The 19,600-nt window shown below is 37.1% G+C and overlaps 3 protein-coding genes across 3 annotated transcripts in view; 1 reads left to right on the top strand and 2 right to left on the bottom strand.

The window, feature by feature from the left end:
- LOC105670905 (lachesin-like) overlaps positions 1–11,102 on the bottom strand; it is a 33,287-nt gene extending 22,185 nt beyond the window's left edge. Inside the window, exon 1 of the mRNA XM_012364651.2 lies at positions 10,814–11,102. The gene's annotated coding sequence lies outside the window, so the exon portion shown is untranslated. The remainder of the gene's footprint in view (positions 1–10,813) is intronic.
- Positions 11,103–11,877: 775 nt separating this feature from the next.
- defl (Integrator complex subunit 7) lies at positions 11,878–16,500 on the bottom strand. Its single transcript, XM_012364658.2, has 13 exons — positions 16,137–16,500; positions 15,670–15,989; positions 15,346–15,570; positions 14,996–15,245; positions 14,837–14,910; positions 14,514–14,659; positions 14,091–14,436; positions 13,734–13,993; positions 13,471–13,671; positions 13,301–13,394; positions 13,123–13,226; positions 12,530–13,034; positions 11,878–12,224 (listed from the first exon to the last, which is right to left on the bottom strand). Exons 1-13 carry the CDS (start codon positions 16,225–16,227, stop codon positions 11,952–11,954), a joined length of 2,889 nt encoding a protein of 962 aa, XP_012220081.1. The 5' UTR covers positions 16,228–16,500; the 3' UTR covers positions 11,878–11,951.
- A 142-nt stretch (positions 16,501–16,642) lies between these two features.
- Positions 16,643–19,089, top strand: Cdc37 (cell division cycle protein 37). Its single transcript, XM_012364608.2, has 5 exons — positions 16,643–16,849; positions 17,229–17,362; positions 17,453–17,897; positions 17,978–18,286; positions 18,371–19,089. Exons 1-5 carry the CDS (start codon positions 16,817–16,819, stop codon positions 18,617–18,619), a joined length of 1,170 nt encoding a protein of 389 aa, XP_012220031.2. The 5' UTR covers positions 16,643–16,816; the 3' UTR covers positions 18,620–19,089.
- The last annotated feature ends 511 nt before the right edge of the window (positions 19,090–19,600 follow it).

Below are 19,600 nucleotides of genomic sequence, written 5' to 3'. Positions count from 1 at the left end.
AGCTGTATCGAGATATGCAGATAAAAGTGCGCAGAGAAAAAAAATTGGCAAGCGAGCAGCGAAATTAGCGGACGTGCAATATACGAAGGGAAGTTGTGCGAGTTGCATATCAGCTCGTAACATTTGCACTCGGCGAGGATCGATATATGATTTCCGCACCTTTCGTTCGTTCGCAAAGTAACGAACAATCGGTTCCGCGGCGAGAGCAGGGGGCGAAGAATTGGAGAATTTGTTACTTAGACACTGCACAAAGCGGATCCGACGGGATTGTGGTGAAACGGAGAAATTGATGCTCGCGCGAATATCCCTAACGCTGAATCGAAAGAGAGAAAAAGGGAAAGAGTGCGAGAGAGTAACACACAAAGTGTAGCGGCGAAGAAAAAGTTTCCTCGGGGTAAGTAGGTCTCAAGTATAAGCGAATTATTGCTTCTTGGAGAAAATATTCGCTAATCAACGAACCGCAGCTGCTACCGCTTGCATAAACACGAAGCAAGTCGAAAGAAATTGCGTTTTACATTCACTGACGAAAAAGTTTGATGTATGAGAAACTTGCTCTTATCGCGAAATATTAATTTTTTTCAAAAAATATAATTCTTATTCTCCAAGTTCTCGCCCGCGTCCGTTCTCCAGTTTTAATTTGCGAGGTCGAATTCAACGGGTCGTAACATTTTTATTGCTATTCGGCAAAAAAAAACTTGATAACAATCGCTAATCGCGAGAGTCGATATCTCATACAGTTATATTAGCGGGTAGGAATTTCTCCGCGGCAAATTGCCACTCTCGCTCGCAATATTCGCGACGCGAGAATTGAATTCTCGGGGATGGACAACCGGCTAATTCGCGACTCGCCGTGATTGCATCTTAATGCCGTCTCCACGGCACGTCGCGCATGGATCGTTTCCAGTTGCGAGATATATGCGCCGTTGATGATGCTACGACGGAGGATGATGACGGACAGAGCATACAAGCGCGAGAGAAGGAAAGAGAGAGAGAGAGAGAGGGAGAGAGAGCGAGAGACGTCGAGTTACGCGCTAAAAGCGGAACCAACACAGGAAGCTCATTAAGTTGCACCCCGCGGGCTGGATGCACACACAGAGATACAGCAGGTGCTCCTTTTCATCACCGCGCGCCCATCCCTCCACCTGGGGCTCGAACTCTGTTATCCACCGCACCACGCATCACATTCTTCATACGTATTGCGTCGTTCGTTAGACGTCATTGGCGAAAAATTATGATAATGAAGACGGCGCCCGAGGCCCGTCATTGAATTTCCCCGCGAAGCGTCGCACTTTTCTCCGCGAACCCCCGCACGGTCGCTTCCACGAACCAATCAACCGTCCTTATTGACGAAAACTCGTTCAACGGCACGGCTTCCGCAATGAAAAAAAATCACGTGTTTGGAAAATGAAGTTAACAATCGAGAATAAAAGTTAGCCGAATTGCGTGCGTTTAATCGCTTATTGTTGGTCAGCAAATAATTGAGTAATATATTCAACGTATCATTAGTAGTAAGAAAAATAACCACATAAGATAAATTCCTTGTGATATTGACTTTTCTAATAAAATAAATTTTGCTTAAGTATTTTTCTACAAGTCAAGATGATTGCAATTGATCGGGAGCACAGGTTGTGCGAACATAATACATCGGTATAATATTGAAGTTCCGAGTCGATTGTTTAATATTCACGGTCGGTGAGGCTACCATCTCGCGCTGATACAAACGAGAGAGATCTACGCGGGAGAGATCCGCTTTCGCGGATCGTCTATTCTGAATAAATATCGATCCACTTAGGCCAGTAACGGCGATGCCCGTTAGTTCGTCACGGGATAACTGAATCGGTTTGCAGAGGATTGGCCCGCTTTCGGCAGAAAAGAGAGAGAGAGAGTGTGTGTGTGTGTGTGTGAGAGATATTCGCGTGTAAGAGAGATGCGGCACGCTCCCTGTTTTCCAAGTGTGGTGCAAATCGTTGTGTAACGATTTCATGTTTTGTCGGGAATGCGCGAGAAATGGGAGATCCGAGTAACGAGAGTTATTCTATTTGTTAGCGCAGAGTAATAGCGAATGCACGGTAGATACGATTCCATTAAGCGTTCGCAGCGCGAAAGACGAATCGGCGTTATAATCAAAAGGAGCCGAACAGGGGCGGAGCGGCGGGAGACGTGGGGTGGAAGGGGAGGAGGGGGGGTGGAGAGAAAGGTGCAATTCGATCTACGCGAACGAATTCGAGATTGAGAATGAATGGTATGAGCTAGTTACGGCGAACTGAATTAAAATAAATCCGGCAGATTACCGCGTTAATTTTTATGCGATTCTCGTTCGCCAGCCACGCTAGCCGGTTAAACGTATCCCTCCCCCCCCCTCCCTCCCCCACCCGCCCCCCGTGCACGCGCCGCTCACGTATGAGACGCAGCTGAGCGTTTTCCACTCTTCAAAAGGCGGTCACACCAGTGTTACATTACGTTACGCTGATAATGAGAAACGCCACGCGACACAATTTTAATTAGCGCGAAAATGTTTCTGGCGTATTATTCGGACGGAAGTAATGTTCTAATGCATAATCCAAATGAATTACGTTGCGGATATGAAATCTTTCGTCTAAACGCAGAGCGATTTCGCTAAAGCCGTTGAGAAATTCTAGAGGGATAAGCTTATGCGAGCGCATGCGTTCGGTAGTTTGCCAAAGTATGAAGTTCTTATTTGGTAACTGTAATGACTCATTACTCGCTGCGAATGGGAGAAAAAAGATAATAAGATTTGAAAAAACGCTTGCTGCAACTATAAAATTACAAATATATAATATACCTAAGATTAATAGATATTTCTGTTTCATTCGCCATTTAACGTATCAGATGTATACATATATGATATGATGTGCAGTAACATCGATAACAATTTCAATTGTCACAGCAATGTTATCGCTGTGATAGCACCAAAAGCCACCTGATGCTACGCTAAAATTGCATATCAAACAGTCAAAATATTTTACATGACGTTTGTATGTGTTTGTACTGATATTTTAAATCTGATACGGCAATAAAACATTTTTCACGCTTTTGCAAAAATTAATTAAACACAAAATATTTGTAATGAAAAAACAAACAAACTTTCTGAAAGATATAATAATTATTTGTTTGATATTGTAAATGATTATATAGAATAATGATTCTATAAAATTTCTTATTAAGTTTTTAATAAGAAAACATCAAGACGTCGTGGATATAAATGCGATGATACACTATTTGTAGCATTTGTAAAAAAAAGAGCACGAATCATGAGGTCGCTGTATCGCTCGCCAACGTATTTTAAAGATAAATAGTTGACATGTGAAAAGATTTATGCGAGACGGCGGCTTCACTGCTCAGGAAATGGACTTTGCCAGCGCCTTTTTGCAAATTCCCTTCAATATTTCCAGATTTTTTTACATCCTGGATTTAAGCATGTGACATTATCGAGAGATTTATACATTTCGTATAAAGCACGTTTCAGATTAAATAGATCGACCGCGGTATCTTCCATCGCGACATCACCGTCGAAAAACATTAATTAACGTCAATTATTTTGCGAAGTAATAATATATTGTAAATAATTTCATTGCAGCAACGTCGAAATTAACATATTTACTGGTTGATCCGCATGTGCCCGATGCGTATTTAATGTTAATTGCAATAATTCGGCTTTACTTTGACATCTGCCGAATATTGGGTATGCAATCGATGTTAATAACAGGATTAGTATCAAACGGCATTAAACGCGCGGTGTGAATGAGGGTCTATTCGACACGCGTTTCGACACTTTGTGTGCCGCACGAAGATCAAAGCGTTATTTACATACTCTGCTAACATCTCAACCTGCGGAATACTGCGGAACTATGCAATTCCGTGCGACGGCGAGCGTTTTCATTTACGTAAAGTGCAAGTCTATCAACCAATAGTGCGGCGCATTCGATATGGACGACATCACGCAATTTATATTTCACCATAACGCGAGAAACTATCCGTAACTCTTCGTGCAGCTTTTTTAACGCGAAACCAGTGTGCGACGTATTTCAAAAATTTCGAAAAAAAAAAAAATAGAAAAAGTAGCGTGAAAGTTATGCAGTCGAATAGGATAACAAAATGATAGAAAAATTCGATTTTGGAATAAAATTACAGAATTTTCGAACAATTTATAATCAAATTATATCACAATTGTATAAATAAAAGTATCTTTATCGCGATTCTTTATGACTAATTCCTGTATTTAGCGAAGGGAATGTAAGTGTAGAAGTCGGAGTAAAGACCCTCGCATTTCCGAATGCGAGCATGCATGAAATCGGAAAGATCGGAAAGAAGAATTACGGTAGGAAGAAATAGCGGCCCCGGTAATTACTGCCGTTCGTTTCGGTACAACGAATGCCTCCTCTCGCCGTGTTCAATGGTTCATCGGTATCGGGAGAGAGTAACCAATAACATAGATCTCCACCGGTGAACGGTATCATCAGTCAGCCCGCCCGCCGCGGCATGTTTATTACGAAGCGCGCGCGTTACAGCGTCGACGGAACAAATGTCTCTACGAGAACGGAAGCCACTCCGCCCCAAACCCTGTCCATTTACTCCTGTCCTTCACTTTCGTCACCTCCACCCCCAGCGTGTGTATTTTCGCGCCTGGCGCCGCTCGCGAAAACAGTAATTCAGGGAGAAAAGGTCAATGTTTCGTCGGACGAAGTTACTTCGCGAGGGAAAAACGTTCGTATAAACACGTGGTTGATTCTGAACAGTTGCATTGTTATCGCATTGTTTGAAAGAAGTCTGAAAGCGAGATTGAGTGCGCGGAAAATGTAAATTTTAACATGCATCCAAATTGCCGCTGCTGGAATATTAAATAAATTTATTATGATATTACTGTGTCATAAATACAAAATTTCTGTAAAATTTTATTGTATTCATTTACAGCGTATAATTATCGCACGATAACGTATACTTCGTGCAATTTTGATTTGTATTATTTTATTAATACACATATTTGATCTATCGTGTATGATATTCAGAAAGGGTATTAATTTATTTTTGACAATTATCGTTAATCGCCCCCGAAAGTTAAAAGGATTATTAAAATGATTTAATGTTCCTTATCTTCAAAATGCTAAATTGTTCGTACGCTACATATTTCATGCATCTTCGAAAGTATCTCCGTCGGCACTCGCGCGTGTACATAAAGCGCAACAGAAGCGGGGCAAGAATGTTGCGAAGAGGATGGAAGGTAAGATGAAGAGTAAGGCAGCTTAATTCCGAGCTTTTGAAAAGGTTTACGGACGATCGTGTGCGTGCATATAAAATTTCATCCCTTTCATGTGCGTGTATAGGAATGTGACAAGCTCCCGACGCATTGTTATCATTTTTTGTAATCTCCAACCCGGGGAAAATTTTCAGGCATATTTCCGATAAAATGCAATAACGCGTGTCTACTCGCTTATATTTAAACGCGTATTTCAACAATTTATCTGTCAAAAATTGATCCAAAAATCCGTGACGCGATAAAAAAAACACGATCGCGATTAAGAAAAACACAAAGTTCAAAATGTATTTTTTAATATGTGCACTTAATTTAAATCTTTTATTAGACAAATAAAAAATTAAGCGGTTTAACTATTGTGAACAATCGTTTATTAGTATCGGCGATATATCTGCTAAATTTTGGATATTGTACAATCACTCATGGAGCAAGTGTAACGTAACTATTAATTAAATTTTACATTATTGATAGGTTTCCGCGAGTAATTCGCGCTTAATTAGCGCGCGCTACATAATACATTGCCGAAATCGCATTTGTAAAATATAAATGCGATTTCTAGCATGTAAGCGTGATAATCCATAAGCGCGGATTAAAAAAGTCGTTTCAACACATCGGAGAATAATGTGTCAAGCGCGGTGGTAATTTTCGCGTGTTTATTTCGCGTGATCTCGGTATTAAATTGCGAGAAACGTACTGAGACTCAGTCCTAGTTAAATTTAAAGAAGGTTACTGAAATTTTCTTGACGGTGCTCCACAACTTTTGTTTGTCCTTCCGCAATGTTACGTCCCGACAATCGCGTTGAGAATAATTTTATTCTCAATTACCTTCGCGAACGGTAAACCTGCTGTTTACGAGAATAGAATCACAATTTGTGCAAAATCGTATTTTTGATACTCGACTTCTGTTGTTTCAGTATACAATATAGCGATACTGTAGCTAATATAATTATAATATTCTTTTTCAGTACACTGTTAAAATTAGAGTAGAATCTTATGTATTTTGTAATTACGTGTGGTAAGTATTATAGAAATTTCAATATTTGACAATAAGTCAATCAGACATTGGAGATTGTTGTGGAAATCGGAGATATGCGAGAGAGTCGACCGCGAGGCATTAAACCTGCCAAAGACTGTCAAGAATTCGAAGAACTCGAGCCGTGGCAAATAAGACGGTGACGATGGGATTTGGTGATTGCGGCGATCGCGAACCTGACACGATAATCAAGGTTAACACATAACAATTTTTCGCTTTAACTATTAACGGAATATTTTATCAATAATAAATATATCAATTAAATTCTGTATAGCGGTAGCTATACATATACATTTATGTCAGCATCAACATTTTGTAATGAAAATTTCAACGTAATTTGAAGATTCACTGTCGCAGTGTCAATAAAATCTCTCCCAAATCTCGATAAAATGAAGAGTCGAGCATTATTAACGCGCTGAAAGGCATTCTTATAAAGGTGTGTTTTTTCCGGATTTCGCTACACGTTACTTTGTACTGAAACACCGACTACGTATGCGTTAGGTAAGCAGACAAGCGATTATATCCTGAGACGAAGTTTTATTTATTCAAGATTTTGCGACGCAGCCCTTATCCGCGCGCGACTCTCCATATCTTACCGTGTTCTCCCGGGAATTTTCCAGTTTTCCGTCTACCGTCTCGGAAGAGGAACCGCTTTTTCTCCTACTTCCGAAGTTAAACAAACGGTTCATATGAAGTATCGATACGTAGCCAAACACTTCCGACAAAGTTCCATCGACGGTATAAGCAATTTGTTTTGTCGAGCGGAACTTGCCGATACCGATATATACGAGCCGAGTTCTCAACAAAATGCTGTTGCGGCTTGTACATGCTTCTTCCAACAATAAAGTGACCAGGCGCGCAGCACGCCGCATTGTAGCGCACTTTCATTCAAATCTACTACGGCGTAGGAACGTGCACGGTAGTTTACCATTTTATGCACTGCAGTTTGACAAATAAAAGTAATCAATAACGGAGGAACCGACGAAAATTTATGAGAAAATCACGAAATATATTTGCATCGCAGTATTTCGAATTCGTAAAAAAGAAAATAATCCTTGTCGTGAAATCTTTTTTATTATATTCTTATTTCATTTATCGTTCGCTGTGGATATTTCATACTTTTAATGTGTTTAAGAAGCAGTGCAAGTTGTTTCTGCACGTCTTCGCGAGCATACCTGATTATTGCAAAACCCGAAGAAAAATATACATGTATACGCGTGCGAGCAATCCGGAAAATCGTATTTCGATCACACGCTGGAAAATAAGATATCGGTTCCGCATACAAAGGGAACAACACTTTCTATGCATAGGGAAAAATGGACAGAATCTTGTTTGCATTTCCCTATGCACCTATCCGCGTCGCGGAGGTCCGCGAAGAAATTCAGTCGAGAAAACGACCGTATAAGTCTCCCAATTTGCGACGCCAATCAACAATACGGATACCGACAACTCTTTAATCATCCCCGCAAATATCTCCCTCGAGTGTCCGAGGGAGATTTTGTTTCGTGATTATGTCATTTTCCATTCAGATAATCCCGCGTTACGTTCTTCTTCGATTTCCGACGGCGTACTAATTAAAGAAGCGACGGGCAAAAGAGCGCCGTTTAATAATTCATGAAACAGACTATGGAGAGTACTTTAGATGAAGCTGCTACCTAATGTCATCCCGTCGGTTGGTGCAACTTTCCCTCATCCGCTTCCCTCCACTCTTTCCGCTGAGAAAGACGTGTGCTCGCTGCGCTTCCTTCCCGCCGCGCCCGCGGTCCCGCGGCAGCGCCACGAATTTTGAACATTAGTTTGCGAACCATTTAGCACAACTACTCCGCCAAGTCTCTCTCTCTCTCTCGCTCTCTCTCTCTCTCTCTCTCTCTCTCTCTATGTGCGAGAGCGTAGTTCGAATCACGCAGCCACCGCATACATCGTGTGCCACCCCTACATATAGATTTAACCGCAACGTTCGCTACCAACGCGGCATAGTCATCGTGCATTAAGCCTCGCGATGCACGCGGCGGCTCTCCCGTGGGATGCAACGAGCTTCGCCGGCGGCAATTCCGCCAAGAAATTAGACTTTCTTGTAATTTGCGAGATCGCTTAACCCTAGCGTGGCTACTCGGTATACACCGCCCTCAGATCATTTTTGCGGAACGCTTTTGCGCGAGAGCTTTGTCGAGAGAAATACGTTTGGAAACAATTTGTTTCGCTCCGAATTAAACAATAATAATTTATAATATTAATCATAATGATATTATCTCATGATTAACCGGATACATTTTACTTATTTATCATCAATAAATGTGTAATATACTGCGCGCATTTCATCGCGATATTGCTAAAGCATAATTATACACTGCTTGACATGTGATAATTTGTCAAAGATATAAAAGTATAAATTATTTTATTTGTTTTCCGCGTGTGCCGAGAAAGTTTTATTAAGTATGCTACGTAAAAATTTATATTTATATTAGACGCTTTCTTTTCATTTATCTTTTGCTTTTTTTCAAGCCAAAACAAAAACACTTGCATAGCGATCAATTTATGTAATATTGAAAATTTGCTTGTGAAGGACAATTACTCGATAATGCAGCGATAATAGAATTTCCAAATTCCCGATAAAATAATAAATTTAAGCAAATTTCATATTGATGAAATAAATTATGAACTAAGTCAAATTAGACTGTCTCAAAGACTTCAATCGGCAATTTTATTTATCAAAGCGCGAATAAAATGTCATTCAGTGATACAGTAGAATCATCCTATAATTGTCTTTGATCAATCCCTGATGCGGATAGTTCTATAATGGAGTTACATTGTTGAACGGAGTTGCTAATGCCTGAAATTGTGTAACATTAACAAAATCCAGTTGTGTGTCAGTTGTACATTGTACAACTCAACTTCCAATAACGCAGTTCGGTGAATTCAATTATACAGCATGTGTAATCGTCTAATGGTGCACAGCGATAGCCCTCGAAGAGATCTCTCTTTACTCGGACACGGTCGTCATTTCCGTGAATGATCTCTCTCTCTCTCTCTCTCTCTCTCGCGCGATTTGCCCGCTTCATCACGGATTGCGGCGAGCGAAAAGAAAGCGTACGATAGATTTTTGCGTTGGCAACCTTAACGAAACTCGCTGCGGAAACTTTCAAGGCAAATAATTCGCGTCAACACTGACGGGCATGATCGCGCGCAATTTCGAAATTCGGTGCTCTATTGCCAAACTTGATCTCATATACAATTCCTCAGACCAGAGCTCCGTTCAAGAAGCCGCGTCCGGCATCCGCGGCTTCCGAAGCTCCCGAGGGGTACCGGGCAAATTAATCTCGAGCCGAAGTTCGGCAGTTCGGTTGCTCGACTTTTGTTTCCTCATGATCGCGGTTTCGTAGCGTTTCGATCTTGCGGGAAACGCGATATTAGTTAAATAAACAATAATGGAAAAAATTCTATGATAAATTATAAAAGCTGACATGAACAGATTTATAATTTTTCAGCAAACTGAAAATTCAAAACTTTTCAGCTATCCTATTATTTTAGCACAATATCATTATAATATCGTTTTCTATTGTATTCTATTTCTATTATATTCTAATATCTTTTTTTCTAATTATCGAGCAAACATATCAACTTGCGTCAGTATAGGTTATGAACAACTTGTCATAGAAAACTTATTATCAAAAAATTGTCACATAATTATAACACAATTATGAATTGTAGAATGTTATATGGTTATAGAACACACATATATATTAAATTTTGTTGTATTTGTTGTATTGTTAGAGTAAAATTCAACTTTTACTAACCATTTTCACTGAATTTCAGCAGTACGGCCGGCAATAATTTCAAACGTGCAAATTCTTGTCGTATTTCACTTTGAAATAATTTTCATAGTTGACGTTTGTGAGTACTTAACACGATATTCGAGACAAATCCCGAATAAAATATGATAATTTTCGATCTTGATTGTTTATTCGATAGTGAAATGAAGATAGAGGCATTGTATCGTGCACTGAAAGTTGAGAATCATCGCGAGTGCCAAACTTCATGCAGAACTTTTAATAAGATCGCTTTGAGAATTGAAATTAAAAATATAGCGCCACGTAATTAATATAATTAGAAGATTTCCATATAACAATCAGACAGTAATGGTTTCTATTAAAGCGTATTACTCATTTTGTCATTCTTAACTAGCTAGTTTTTAAATTATATTTCTCTCTCTCTCTCTCTCTCTCTCTCTCAAACATGGCATTAGTTTCGGCATAGTAAATATGGCGTTCATTTTTGCTGCCTACTTTTCGTCGTTATAAACATGTAGATACACACACTTAAAATGGTGTTACTGAAACTTTATCGAGCGCAACCATCAAGAATCAAAAGCGGACGCATGTTTCCAATACAAGATTCATAAGACATGTCAGATTAAACTTCAATTACGCAACGATAGTTCACAGTGGCACAAAGTATATATATATATAAAAAATCTTGCAATTAGATTATGAAAAATTCGTTTAACTTACCGCACGTAGACGCGCGACGACAGTTCAACAGTGCAGCAGGTCGACGGCCAGCGGTGCAACAATTCTCGAGGGCATAACTGTTGCTTCTCGTGCCAAGTTGTACCGGAGAACCAAATACGTTGCCGCGCGTACCGTACCGGCGGATAGACGGTGCGCGACTGTGCACCCGGCACTCTCGCGATCTCCCTTTTATGGCCCGTCGCCCGCGCGTCCACTCGAACGTCGACTCTCGCTACTTGACGGCTAACGTTACTCCGATGCCTCAACGAATTTCATGGCTCGCATCATCTGTATATAGCTGCATTATTGTGAAAAATAATGTTAGATTTTTTTCATAAAAATAACAAAGAACACACCTTCCATTAAAAAATAATTCATTATGATCAACTATAATGCAATAGATGCAAGTTTTAGTTGGACAAAATACGTATATCTTAAATATAAATTTAAGATTACTAAAAAAATACAATACGTTAAATTATAATTGATGTTTTATTAATAGATTATTAAATTGTAAAATAAATATATATATATATATATATATATATATATATATATATATATATATTTTTTTTTTTTTTTTTTTTTTTAATAATTATACATCTATAGAGTTATATATATATATATATATATATATATATATATATATATAACACTTATAATTATTAAAAAATCGATGATATGAATAATTTACTTCAAAAAGATATCTTAAAAAAATTTTGTTGTATTTTTTGAGAATTAAAAAAGTTTTAAAGAAATTACTTAGGATGTATAAATTATTTAAAACAAATTTATTCACAATATTGCAGATTAATTCAAATATATTCATTAAATAAATCTGTAAATATCGCTGACAAAAATTCTCGTATAAATATGCATGCATTTAAGATCTTATATATGTATAGAGAAGAGAATGAAATAAATTATGAAAACAATATTAGTAATAAATTACATCAGTATAATTATGTCTGGATAATGTGTTTGTAGCAACGTAATATAATATAACCACCTAGAAGTAAAAGTTAATGCATAAAATCATAAAAAATATGACATTTATGAAAATATGATATTAAAAAAATTCTTTTTATTAAAATTTATTCGAATGTAAATATTACAAAATATTGGCACGACATTCCTACTAAGGTAATTTCCTTTTTCCAGGTTCTTCGTGTACTCTAACAGGAAGAGTGGAGCGTGGACCACATTTCCACACATTGCCATCCTTGTCGAGTATACTTGCGCTTGCCGTGATTTGATATTGACCACCGCTAGCCGTATTACCAGCTGTATTTGTGCCAGCTGCACATGGTGCAATTGTGGATCCAGGAATTCCCAAGGACAATAAAAATTCACAGGCAAAGAAATCACGATGTGGCGTTACCGTTTGTTGCAATTCATTCATATTGGAATCCTACAAGTAAATATCATTTAATATTATATATGCAATCGTAATGCTTCCCTAATATAAATCTCTTGGCATAGATATTCAATCAGATGAATAAATAGCGAGTCGGTCAAAGCTGCAATTCATATTGCTTTTATGCAATAATATAAGAAAATAACTATTTTATTTATAATAATTAATTTTGATAGAGATTTTGAAGGAAACACAATTGCATAAAATAAAGCATCAATTAACTAATTCTGAAACTTAATTATTTTTTATATCTAGCTATATATGAAATTGGAAAAGCAATATTAGGATACTTTATTTACCTTTTGATCAGAATTTATTTTCGAGGGCGGCGTTGTCGAAATAGAAATGCACACGGCAGCGACGGAGCGGAAAAGGGACGCCCACCGGCCGTGCCGCAATACTCCTTCAACTTTAAGCGCCAACTGGCTACCTTGTGGCACAGACACGGGCTCGCCAAGGACACGCGGTTGAGGTGAAACCGATAGTTTAATACTGGTGGTCTGCAGAGTTTGGAAGAAGTACCGCGGGATCGGCAATCTCATCGTTCCACCGGCAAGCAGCGTCACTTGCGATATCAAACAACTGACTCGCATGTGACTAATGGCTCCTGACTTACCGTCGCTGCCCGCCCATGGTGGTGCTAAGAAACGCAATTCACAGCAACAGCGAGCCAACTGTCGCATCTCCACCGAATCGCCGAAATGAAAATTTACAGGATCATTCTGTTGCTGATACATCGAGACGCCGGGTCCGCCGCAAACTCTTTCCACGCTGTTCGCGATTAATCGACACATTTCTTGTAATCTGTATGAGACGAGTTAAAGTAAATAGTCAAAAATGCGCACTTGACAAAACTGATAACAGACTGAGAATAGCTCTAGTGAAAGGATACGCCCGGATATTCGCCAACGATCCCGGATCAGCATCGAAAGCTGACTGGTACAGCTTCTGATAATTTTCTGCACAATTTTTCAAATCCTGCGCTGATTTTCTTAACTAAAAATAGAAGTGCAATTTATAATACATATTGCAATATAATTGAAATCATTTTGTAATTATGCGAATTATACCTGGTGCGTAACGCGCCCATATCTCTGGAGATCATCTTTCGTTGCAATGACGACTGTGACCGCTATAGCTGGTGGTGGCGCAGTGCATAAAGATCTAAAAAAAAAAAAAAAAACGTTTTAATTTCTATTTTCTTTTTTTCATGTATTGCGTAAGATATATCCTTGCTTACATGCATGCGTGCAACAGCTGCACTATGGATTGTAAGAATTCACATCGTAACTTGGAATATTCACTTGGAAACTGCAAACTACGCAGCGGAGTGCTAGCAGCTTTAAGAGACGCGCAAGCACTCGCATAACGCGCTATAGCTCTGTTCAATTTCTCCACAATCGCCACCTTGTTCGCTTCCCCTCCATTTTCTGTTTTGCTCCTTTATACATACAATATGCAAATTAATATTCAAGATGTACAAGTAAAACAAATAATACATACATAAGACAACATTCCGCCTTTGTAACCAACTCTAAGCCGGAAAGCCAAAAGTGCAACTGTTCCGAAGCTACAGTTTCTTTTAGACCTTTAAATATTTCAGTAGCAATTGTATGATGACCGTATCTTGCGGCGCTACGGGCAATGCGATATTTCGCCCAGCCATCTATGTTTTTTACGACGTTATCTACAGCCTCCAAGCATTCCGAATTCCATTCATATCCTCCAGCCATCATTTGGAATAGCAATGTGCAAAGCATTACCTTAAATCAAAATCAAATTTTATAAAAATAACTTAAGGAACTAAATAGAAACTAAATAGAAACGATTCTTTATTCATCTTACAAACAAACGGCTTACCTTTGTATGCACATGCGAGGTCTGTTTAAGCTTCACCAGAATATCTGGTAGAAGCGAGAGCAGTGTATTTTCTCCTAAGCTACCAATAGCGCCTAAAGCTTCGCACAGGGCAACCGTTTGCTTCTCGCTTTGACCATTTTCCACACTAGCGTTAATAAGAGTGGAACCGATAGCATCGACGAACACAGTGCAATGATTAGGCTGCGACTGGCACAGTTTTACCGTCGAACGTAAGCAAGCCTTCAACTGATACAAATGCTTCTCGTCCAAAGCCAGCAGTACAATAAGAGATTCCAGACAAGAGATCACATCTTGTATACCATAAGCGGGCAATCCTTCTTCGTAACTGTTAAAATAACTTATGTTAGATATGAATTTAAATTAGATATCAGACTATATATACATAGAAGATTGTGCACATACCAATAACAGGCAACTCTAGACAGTATAGTAATTGCTTTTACTGCGACAAATGGATCAGGTGAATAGCATGCATTCAGACATAATTGCAATAAAGGACTGTTTTCTTCCATATTTGCGTCGCACGTCACAGCACTTTGACTGAGCACCTGCATTAAGAAGCTTTAATTACTATGTATGTTTAATTAATATGTATGTTTAATTAATATGTATGTTTAATTAATACGTATGTTAATTAATACGTATGTTCAATATGTATGTTAATGTGTATGTACGTTAATATGTATATATGTAAATATAAACAAAAGAATATCAATTTAACTGACCTCAATTACATCTAAAGTGCGAATAAGAAGATCCGTATTTCCCGCACCATCTTGCAAAAGTGTCGTGGTACTCTCTGAATATTAAATAAGTTATATTATTTCTATATAACTAAATATAATATAACTATGTGATAAAATACATCAGATACATATTATTACCAATTAAATTATTAAGGGCACCCTGCGGCCAGAGATGAGCTCCTCTTCTCGCTAAACTATGCAATAAATGTAAAGCGTGACGTTTGACAGACAGTCTTGGATCATCTTGCAAATAACGTAATAGTAATGCAACTTGTTCCGGAACATTTATTAGCGTCGCAGAAGCCAGCGTACTTAGTGCACTAAGAGTGACTCTGACAAATTCCGCTGCTGGATAACTTGCAAGGAGCTCCATACATAATTTATTCACCTGAAATAAAATAATTATATTGCAATATATATTCTGAAAATTGTATGTAAAATTTATGAAACACACTAAATGTAATCACAAATTATATTAGAAATATTACCATTGATGCTGTAAAAGTATCATGATGCATATATTGCAAGATAGGTATAAGTTGCAATTTCATTGAAGCAGGTGTAGCTTGACCCCTGATCATATCAGAAATCTTACTGCACATAGATACCGCAAATAACTTAGATTGTGCTGCAAACATTTGGGCAGCGTATATTGCAGCTTCTACTTCAACCGAATCATGAGAATCCAAAGACCTCCTTATGCTATGATGTACCTAATAATGAGACAATAATTGTAAATTTTATAACTTTTAAACAGCTTTTAGAAACATGCACAACATTCCATCTTTCATTAAACAGTTAAATATTATTACTTGTTGCCTTTCAGGAATAATGCCAGCTACACTGCCTAATGTACGTAGAGTAAGAGCTCTGGCAACTGGATCATTTGAATGTATAACACTGTAGATACGTCTTACAAACTCATCCACATTGAGAATTTTGTCCAGATGTTTTTCACTCTGCTGACACACTCTTAAAACCCACACTCGTAAAAAGTTACTCCCTGTGCGAAATACTTCAGCCAATTTCAGCAGAGACGAGTTTATTAATATCGGGAAAGGATATTTCTCGAATAGCCTAGGAAAGCGTACTATAGCTTCACATTGTTCTCCAGTTTTGGCAGAACGTAAACCTATTAAATTAAAATAAATACTTATATAATAAGCAAGTTACATATATATAACTGATAATTATTTATTAATATTTTTTTACATATTTTTCATGTATTTAAATACAAAATGTATATATTTAAGGTTAGAAAATCAAGAATAAAACAAACCTTTATCGAGCTCTATAAGGGCCGTATTTGCATCTTGTTCAGGTTCACCGAGACCAGTATCGTTAAACGCATTCATTCTCATTCCAATCATATTTTTTGCAATACAAATTATACATAAAATATTTAAAATACCATACTGTCATTCGTAGCGCATCGTTGCATACAATCCATCTGTCAATTCTTCAAATCTTACTTTAATCATTCACAATTGATCGCAATTAACGCAAATGAGATAAAATAAATTTAATTCAAGATTAAACATATAAAAAAATTAATAAATTTGTAGTTATTTAAATGTTTACTTCAGTTTTACATCTGTTTACTGTAAACACGACTAATCCCTTTGATTTAGCCCGCCATGGTTTTAAGCTAGATTCATATGAGAAGACATTTCAGTTAGTAAATGTGGATTTACAATTTGCGTTAACTTGCGTACGCCAATCATCGATTAGCACCAGCGTGACATCTTTCGTTCTTTTCGGTAACTACACCAGGAGCTGACAGTCGGCACTGCAGTTGACAATCAAACTCCGGCAAGTGTGGTTGGGATATCGGCACTTCCGCGGAATTGGCGATTTACGGTATTTGTAGACAATAGTTATAGTCAAAAAAGTCGTCTAGTCGAACGGCTGAAAGAGCGATTTATTAGCGAGAGACTGCTGGTTCATTCGTGTGCTACGATGGTGGACTACAGCAAATGGAAGAGTATTGAAGTAAGGATGTTACTCGTTTTTCGGGTCCAGTGTGCCTGTGGAATATTCTAGACTTGAGATCAAATCTTGCCGTCCGCGCACTTTTGCTTTGACAAAGACTATTATGATTAAATTGCTGAAATGACATTTATTATGATTCAGATTTAATATATATACACTTCAAATATGTAGAATGGAACATTGTAAGATGTTACTGCGAAAATTAACATACTGTTAAATATTTTAAATTATTTATTTTCTTGATTAATCTCTTGCTATTTCTGTTTCCGATTCCAATGTAATAATTTTATTTTAATCAGAAGTAATAACATACAACTGTTTAAGTTTTATGTATCTAAATATTTTTATATTCATTAAATATTAACATTTTTGAGATTAGATTTCAGATGACGAAGATGACACACATCCAAACATCGACACACCATCCTTATTCAGATGGCGTCATCAGGCACGAATTGAAAGAATGGAAGAACGCAAGAAAGAGCATGACGAACACGAAAGAAAAAAAGCAGAGTAAGAACAAGAGATACATTACGTTAACATTTCTATATTTTAAATTAAATTAATTTTGATGTTTAATATTGTTTACATTTGTTATTTTAGAACATTGCAGAAACTGAAAGACGCAAAAGAAAAACTGGCCAAACTTGAAAGCGGACAGAAAGACTCAGCTGACTTAACTACATTGAAAAAAGTTCTTCAGGATCTCGAAGAGGAAGAGAAGAAGATTAGAGAGAGAGAGGATGAAATAGAAAAGAAGGAAAGATTGACACCATGGAATGTAGATACCATTGGTCAAGATGGTTTCACAAAAACTGTGATAAATACAAAGCCTCCTAGAAAGGAAGATGAAGTTAGTTTATCAGATGAGGAGAAAGAAAAGCGAATGAAGCAGTTTGTTAAGGAGAATGAAAAGAAATTGAAACAGTTTGGCATATTGAGGAAATATGATGATAGTAAGAAGTTTTTACAGGAGAATCCACATTTAGTTTGCGAGAATACAGCAAATTATTTAGTCATCTGGTGTATCAACTTGGAAATGGAGGAAGTAAGTGATTTTTTGATAGAAATTTTAACAGTTTATACTAATAATATTTAACTTTCTTCATATTTGTCATATATTTTCAGAAACACGATTTGATGGAACATGTTGCTCATCAATGCATATGTATGCAGTATATATTGGAACTATCTAAGCAATTGGATGTTGACCCGCGTGCATGCGTCGGCTCCTTCTTTAGTCGCATTCAGATTCCGGAAGTAAAGGAGTACAAAAATTCCTTCGATGATGAACTCAGAGCATTTAAGGAGAGAATACGCAAAAGAGCAGCAGAGAAAGTAGCTGACGCAGTTAGAGAGGCGGAGGAGGAGGAAAGGAAGGCTCGTCTGGGCCCTGGTGGATTAGATCCAGTCGAAGTGTTTGAAAGCCTTCCAGAGGTAGATAAAAACTTACCGCATATAACATAGGAGATAACATTTAAAGAGTTTTTTTTCTCTCTAATTCTTTTTTATTTGTTTCAGCCTTTACAAAAATGTTTTGAAACACAAGATATACCTTTGTTGCAACAAACGATAAACGCGATGCCAGAAGAAGAGGCGGCGTATCACATGAAACGATGCGTTGACAGCGGTTTGTGGGTTCCTGATGCAAGGAGCAAGGAGAAGGAAAAGGAGAAGGAAAAGGAGAAGGACAAGGAGAAGGAGGAGGAGGAGGAGAAGGAGGAGGAGGAACAGCAGAACAGTGCGAAAGAAACACCAGATCCGGAATAACGTATTTAATTTAATCGCGCCTACTTATTATTACTGATACTCAATGAAAATCAGTATCTTATTTACATACACATACACACAGGATTATTTGAATAATTGATAATTTGTTGCACATTTCATATGTCAAGTTTTCTGTTGATGAAACGACAACTCAGTCTTTTATCAACTAACCTAGCTTAATTTAATAGGGGTTGTCGTTTCATAAATAGAAAGCTTGGCATATGAAGCGTATGAAATATGCAACAAATTATCGAATAGCACAAGTAGTGTTGAAGTGCTATATAATCCTCACTCTTTATGTATGATTGTGTTACTACTGAGAAATTGCCTTCCTATATATATGTGTACATACATAATTGTTAATCGCAGATAATGACTGTTTCAATATTTTACACCTCCTCCTATTATATTAACATTGTATACTAATTTGAAATAATATTCTGTAAGATAAAAGCAATTATATACTTAAATTGCCTATAGCTTTAAAATTATGATATTTAACTGAATATTTGGGAAAAATTGCTTTATAAAGTTTTGTATTTTAATTTTAGTTTTATTCTAATAGTAAAAATATTTTGCATTTATTCTAAATAATAAATATGTGAAGAAATAGATAAATTGTATGAGTTAGATATGATTTGATTATTATTGTTTCATCAAATATTACGGTTTATATATAAAGTATCTTTTGCTCTAAATGTTTGTTATATTATTTTAATAATATTATTATGTATATTATTTTCAGTTAAATGACCAAAATTATTGAATATAGCGGAGATGGCAAATCTATGGCACACAAGAAAATTTTGTTGGCACGTATAAAACGTTATTGAAATTTATTTTATTTTAGTTTTTTCAAGCCATTGAATTAAAAATAACATTTGAACGTAACACTTTTAAACTTTAAACAAAAATGAAAATTACTAATATTAAAAATAATGTTCTTAATTTATTAAAATTTTGTTTTTTAATAATATCGTT

The sequence above is a fragment of the Linepithema humile genome, chromosome 4, assembly GCF_040581485.1.
Source record: "Linepithema humile isolate Giens D197 chromosome 4, Lhum_UNIL_v1.0, whole genome shotgun sequence".
In the NCBI taxonomy this organism is placed as follows: Eukaryota; Metazoa; Arthropoda; class Insecta; order Hymenoptera; family Formicidae; genus Linepithema; species Linepithema humile.
Note: the sequence above shows the minus strand (reverse complement) of the source record. Positions and strands in the feature narration are given on the sequence as shown.

Excerpts from the sequence above, each read along its gene's own strand:
- defl (XM_012364658.2), bottom strand. The coding sequence starts at position 16,227 with ATGATTGGAATGAGAATGAATGCGTTTAACGATACTGGTCTCGGTGAA. Across the intron at positions 13,035-13,122 it reads TCGTTGGCGAATATCCGGGC|ATTACAAGAAATGTGTCGAT; the intron begins GTATCCTTTCAC and ends CGTCTCATACAG. Across the intron at positions 12,225-12,529 it reads AAATAAATTCTGATCAAAAG|GATTCCAATATGAATGAATT; the intron begins GTAAATAAAGTA and ends ATTTACTTGTAG.
- Cdc37 (XM_012364608.2), top strand. The coding sequence starts at position 16,817 with ATGGTGGACTACAGCAAATGGAAGAGTATTGAA. Across the intron at positions 16,850-17,228 it reads GCAAATGGAAGAGTATTGAA|ATTTCAGATGACGAAGATGA; the intron begins GTAAGGATGTTA and ends TTTTGAGATTAG. Across the intron at positions 17,898-17,977 it reads TCAACTTGGAAATGGAGGAA|AAACACGATTTGATGGAACA; the intron begins GTAAGTGATTTT and ends ATATATTTTCAG.